The sequence below is a fragment of the Antrostomus carolinensis genome, unplaced genomic scaffold (genome assembly GCF_000700745.2).
Source record: "Antrostomus carolinensis isolate BGI_N321 unplaced genomic scaffold, ASM70074v2 scaffold11588, whole genome shotgun sequence".
Lineage (NCBI taxonomy): Eukaryota > Metazoa > Chordata > Aves > Caprimulgiformes > Caprimulgidae > Antrostomus > Antrostomus carolinensis.
The window spans coordinates 3,978-10,222 of NW_010332325.1; the positions used below are offsets into that span (position 1 = coordinate 3,978).

Consider the following 6,245-nt stretch of genomic DNA (forward strand, 5'->3'; position numbering starts at 1 on the left):
TTTATACTCCTCACTGCAGCTTAAATAAAAATTTGACACTTCTGTACATGTACAAAACTTGTATTGACCATCAGCCTGCGCTGACAGCAACAACTTTAATCTTTCCTTACTGTTAATTTCATTTCTCAGTCCTTGTCATCCAGAGAGTTCAAATAAAAGGTAAACATTAAGCTCAGAATGCCATGTCAGTCCGAAATTATTTTCTTTGTAAAATAATTGAACCTTGTTACTGCACGAGCTTTGTGGTAGTTTAATTTTGACAGCTGTACAACAGAGAGGAAATGTTAAAAAATAAAAAAAAAAATTAGAAAATTTTCCTGTACCAAATCTAATCTGCCTGTGATAGCACAGCACCCATTTTATGAGGCCGCATTTATTCTCATAATTGGCTATTTCCTGTCCTTAAATGCCTATTTATTCATGTCTGCCACCTTTTTCTCAGTTTATTGGCCCTGCGGTCACCACATTATCTTTCTCTTCAAAATCAATTGACATTTTATGAAAAGAGTTTGCTAGATGTTTAGTTTAGTGAGAGTGGCATATAGAACATGTGCTTGTCACATTAAATAATCGCTGTTAAAAGCAGAGTATTCACTGGCTTAACTTATACATAGAATATATTCATTTACTTCATTTCAATATTGTTATTGTTTTTATTTAGAGTAATGAATTGGCAAAACATTACTGGGGAATGCTATAGGTAGAAGTATTCCAAATAGTGCTTTTTCACAGAAATTCCTGTGCAGTGCAAGCTGACATTAGATCTGACACAGGCATTGAATTTCTAGACATGGTCAGAGCTGCAATCTGGGAAAGTCGAAACTTGCAAATTATACAAATTAAAATATTTAAACTTCTATAATTACTAACCCTCAGGTATTCTTGTTTTAACAGAAAGCTTTATGGTCAGCTCTTTGTTGGTAGTGATAGTGTTTTTCCTTCTCTGCTCTCCCTTGTATTTTTAAGGACGTTGCAAAGCTATTTCTGCCGGCCGGCGTGCAGGGAGCCGTTCTTCATTAGCTCTGTGCATGGTACAGCCAGGGTTATTCATAAAGGGTGGACAGGCTTCAGCCACCCTACACAGTTATAAGAAGTCCCTGCTCATTACAATGTGAAATGTCTTATTATATAGGAAGTTGCAGCATTAAATTTTATCCCAGATGCCTGGATGAAGCTTTGACACTGAGCCACGCAAGCTTACTGCAGGAGAGCTGAGCCTCGTGGGTGGGTAGTGCTCACGTCGTGTTTTTCCTGTGCTCAGTCCTGTTAACTCCATCACAATTAAGTCCACACAGATTTATTTATTTATTTATTTATTTTCTTTAAAGAGAGAATTTTCACTGTTGTTAGGTGAATGGTATCAAAGACATTCACATCAAAACTTCTTACCTTTTGTGTTTATATAAGAGGCATGATTAAAAAGTCCAATTTGTTTCTGAAGCTGGATTTTTAAAATTCTCTTTGACTGGGTTTGAGTAAGGCATATTAGCTAACTTTGTTTCTAGTGTCTGCACATTATTTTTAATATTTATTGTTCATATACATAACAGATTGTAGCTCTAAAAAAAAAAAAACCAAACAACCAAAAAACCCCCAAAAACAAACCAACAAGCAAGCGGCATGGGTTGAAACTGAAGAGAAATCCTTCCAGAAGCTGTGAAGGAATTTTGACTGGTTTGCTTTCTTGTCCAGCTGAATACGAGTAAACCAATGTGCTCCTTGTTTGATGTGAAGGAAACCACATGCTGATGGAGAATGTTTTTGTTTCTAGGTGCCAGGTTGACCTGTCGACCCTGAGTAAAGAACAAACCCACAAGTTGGAGATGCCGCTGGAGGAGGGAGAGGGATGCCTGGTGTTGCTGGTCACTCTCACAGCCTCGGCTGCAGTCACCATCTCTGACCTCTCCGTCAACTCCCTGGAGGACCAGAAGGAGCGAGAGGAGATACTGAAGAGATATGTATGGAGTTCTTCTCTTTTACCCTTTGTTTGCTGATATAAATAATAACTGTCAGAGAGAAAAAAATCTATATATATCCCTTATATCCTTATCACACTCAGACAATGACAATAATTTACATTGCTTACTAATATTATTGTGGCCGACGTGGGTAACATCAAGAAGGCTACAAATTGTCTTTATAGAATAAGGTATTTTTTACATAGTAATTCAGCTGTTTGATACGATCATGTGCCATAACGAATTTAATTTTACTGCCTTACATATAATTTTTACTAAGCACAAGATAACTAAGGGGTCACTCAGTGACTGTACAGCTCCTACCGAGTGTTTATGAAAAATGGCTTGAGGTGCCAGTAGTTTTCAATTTTTTTTTTAGCATCTACTAAAGGGAAGGAAAACTTTTTTTTTTTTTAAATCTGCATGTTAGAGGCTGGAACAGCATTTTGTATCATCAAAATAGTTGTTTTAAACAATATTTCCATTTCAAAATATTCTGAGGCAGATTATTTTAATTTCCCAGCATCCTCACATCACACAGAATCTGTGTAGTTTTATCAAAGCAACAGAGAGGGGAGCTCTTACTCCAGCATTTACTGATACCTAAATCACTAAAAGTAACTGTCTCACTACACACAGAGAAAAGGGGAAAAAAAAAAAAAAAAAAAAAAAGCTATTTCCACTTAAAATTACAAAGCTTTTATTGTACAATGCTGCCAGGTGTTTAGAAAGGCTTCTCTAGACACTCAGCCATTAAACCAAGCTCTGACTAACAAAGAGCCGCTTAATTTTTTTTTATTTTTTTTTTTATTTTTTTTTTTTAGATTTTAAAATATTCCTATTCCGTGACTGACATCCTTTCAATAACTGAATTTAATAAAGATGTACCTTATCAGGCTGTGCAGATAACATGAAGTGCTAGTACTAATGCTGTACAATATTCTTCAAACAGATTAGCAGGATGTGCGCTTCAGCAAATTTATTCTGGCTATCTCCCCTGAATCAGCTGTCTGCTAATGCTTGTACAACTCATACACCAATAGTGTTATCATAAACACAGTTTAATAGAGGTGACTTAGTGAGGCTAAACATAATATTCCTAAACCAACTGAGAGCTAAGGTATTGTGCACCATCTTTGAAAAAATAATTACAATTAAGAGAGTTATTGGACATTTTGGAATCCACCAAGACAGTCTGTGGATGTCAGAACATGTTTTTATAAGTACAATAAATTTCTGGTGGATATGTTTTTGAGGTGACATACTTCTTGCCACCAAGTGCAACAATACTGTGTTTCTGTGGGTTATTGTGTGTGATGATACGGCAGTCAAGTGATACTGATGGTTTCGATAATTTAGCAGCAGTATAGAAACATGTTGTGACTGTGTATTATTAAACGGTTTTCCTAAATTCTCAGGTTTTTGTCCCCAGTGTAAAGCATAATTATGTGCTGTAAGATTGATCTATTTATTTCTTTCTTACATATTCGTGGATATGTGTCTTTTTTTTATATGTGCATTGCTGTATGCATTTGAAAACATATTTTTAGAAGATGTTCTTATTACAGAGGCACGAGTTTCTCATTATGTGTTTTTTAAAATTGTGGCATCGATACCTTTTTTTTGATAAATTTTACTGTTTTTATTAAAATGACCAGTGTACAGCAGCAGAAAGAAATGAGGAGGATTAATGAAGTTCAAATAGTTTATTTTCAGTGATGTTTGATTTGTCTTTGGTATTAATATCTCTACTTCAGAACTGATACAAAGGAAGAGGATGCAATCAGCAAGATGTACTCTTCCCCACTGAGGGGCTGTATTTTGGGGTTTATTTTTCATCCTCTATGAGAAAAAAAATAAAATAAAATCTAGCTTCCATGTGAGAAATGCATTTTGCACCCTTTCTGCAGCCAAAAACAGTTAATGAGCTGACCTTGCCATCAGATCAAATAGCCTTGGAAAATGACTCTATTACTGTCATTTAACCATTTGTAGCTGAACATCAGAGCCTTACAAATTAAACAGGCATTACTGTTTGAACCATTATTTTACCACAATTGTCTGAAAAGATTAATTCCTTTTGGGGTGAGGAGGGGGGCGCATTAATGGGTACAGACCAAGAGAGATTGTATGACCTTTTCAGAACGGGTGTGCTGAACCCACAGTCCCCCTTGTCACAGTTTAAAAACCAGAGGAGCTAGTTTAGAGAAGAAGTTGTTAGCATTCCATTTTTATTATGACATTTCACAGTCATCCGATTTAATGTCCCTTGACCAGATTGTCCAGCGTGAGACGATGGGCTTGAAATGTTATTTAGAGCATTGATAAAAGGTGAGCAGTTCTAAGATGACAGCGAGTCATAAGGCTGGTGGTGTGACATTAATTTTCTCCATAACAGAGATGGAATAAGACGTCATGGTGACAAGCTGTCAATCAGCACTGGCCCCTCAGTGTATCTCGATGCTATAGGATGGGGTATTGCTTCTCCCATAATAGAGCTGAACTGAGATGCTCTCCCTGACAGCTGCTGCAGCCATACAGAAAATATATTATACAGCCTTTCATTAAAAAAATAAAGAGGACTCATCTCCAGAGCATTTCAATCTTTTCCCATCTATTGAGGGCTGAAAAAGATTCACAGCAAATCACAGATTCCTCTGCTATGGAAATTTCAGGCTTCAGAAACCATGCGGGTTTTTGAGGCCTTCAACAATAATCATAAATAGGAAGACAGGATATCATCTGATAAATCATTACTTAAAAGTTATGTATTTAAAGTAACGTATTAAAGTCATTTGCTTCTCCCAGAGTCTCTGCTGTGGCATTGTATACGTTTCCAGCGGTCTCCCCAGTCACAATGAATCTTAAGCCAGCCGACTCGCTGGAACTAAAAGTTAGAAAATAATTATTCTTTGGGTTGTTAACAAAGGTAACGAAGTGAAATGCAGCACCGGCCGGTGCCTTGTTGTGGAGTGAGCTTACCAGGGTGAAATTTGGAGCCAGGGGAGTGAATGGCATTGCAGGAAGGGGGGTGGTGGCTTGGCTTGCTCTGTTGTGTGTTTGGTTTTTGCTTTGTTTTCTTTCTGAAGCTTGGTGATTGTTTCCATCATTGGGAAATTTGGGTACAAAACATGGAAATACAGGTTTTGTAAATCCTTTCTCTTTCATCTTGGTATTAGAGCAGAATTATCTCTATTGTGGTACCGGTTCTGATAAGAAGCTTCCAAACCTTGATCGTTATTGTCATAAACGAGGGATGGTGCCAACGTGCTTTTGAATTATAACAGTGCTCTCTGTAACACCGCCTCTGCCACCCTCAGCTTCCCAGCACACAAGCAGGGGGTTGAGTGCTGATTAAAGTTGACCATCAGTGTTTTTAAGCCGTATTTCTGATGACTAACGTATTAAAAATGATAAAAATTTATTAACCTTTATCTCGTGATAAAATACACGCGTGTACTCGTATGTATGTAGCATGTGGGGTACTACACGTAGCTGGATTCCTCAGTTCAGCGTACCAAGGTCTGACCTGCGTTGTGAACAGTAAAAATGGTCAGTTGGGGCTTGTGAAATTAATATCAGAGTGTGATTCGACTGTTAGAATTTTTCTGATTAATAAAAAGACAGGGATTGCATATTACACATCTCACATTTTAATGGGTAGCTTATCTGTGTGTAAACATCATGTAGTTTTTGCAAGCTGACATTTAATATTTCATTTAAGTGGCACCTTGTGGTTTTCAGATCAGTGATGTTATTTATTCTGTTTTTCCATAACAGTCGATTTTGCCTTCATAATAAATTAAAGAACTGTTGACTTGGTGTTTTACCTGATGTTTGCATATTCTAGAAATCCAGACATTATCATAAGCAGTGGAAAAGATTTCACCTGCACTACATTAAAATTTTAGAAAAGGCCATGGGCATTAAATGAATTAGTCCAGCTTTTAAAATACTTCAAAATAAAGGTACCTGGTAGTATTTGTGAACTTGACTTGCAAGAACAACCAAAAATTAGGCCACATATATATATATGATTTAAAATTGATTTGAAAATATAATTTTAGTCTATTCTTTTGGAGTTCCTCCCATAGGTTATCTAAAAACTATAATGCCAGGTTTGTTATTAATTGATTGCAGGTTCAAAGTTGCATTTGATGTTCTAGTATTTCAAATTCCATAACTTTTAATTTATATTCAAAGTTAGAGCTTGAGAATTTTGTCATATTGTGCAATACCACCAGTTTGTTACTTTTAATTATTTGAAAAAAGAGCAGCAACAGAACA

At 36.4% G+C, this 6,245-nt stretch overlaps 1 protein-coding gene across 1 annotated transcript in view; it reads left to right on the forward strand.

Annotated features, from left to right (window-relative positions):
• Positions 1 to 1,742: 1,742 nt before the first annotated feature.
• LOC104529234 (multiple C2 and transmembrane domain-containing protein 1) overlaps positions 1,743 to 6,245 on the forward strand; it is a 22,682-nt gene continuing 18,179 nt past the window's right edge. The window contains exon 1 of the mRNA XM_010173479.2: positions 1,743 to 1,958. Within this exon, the coding sequence (XP_010171781.2) occupies positions 1,743 to 1,958 (216 nt within the window). The remainder of the gene's footprint in view (positions 1,959 to 6,245) is intronic.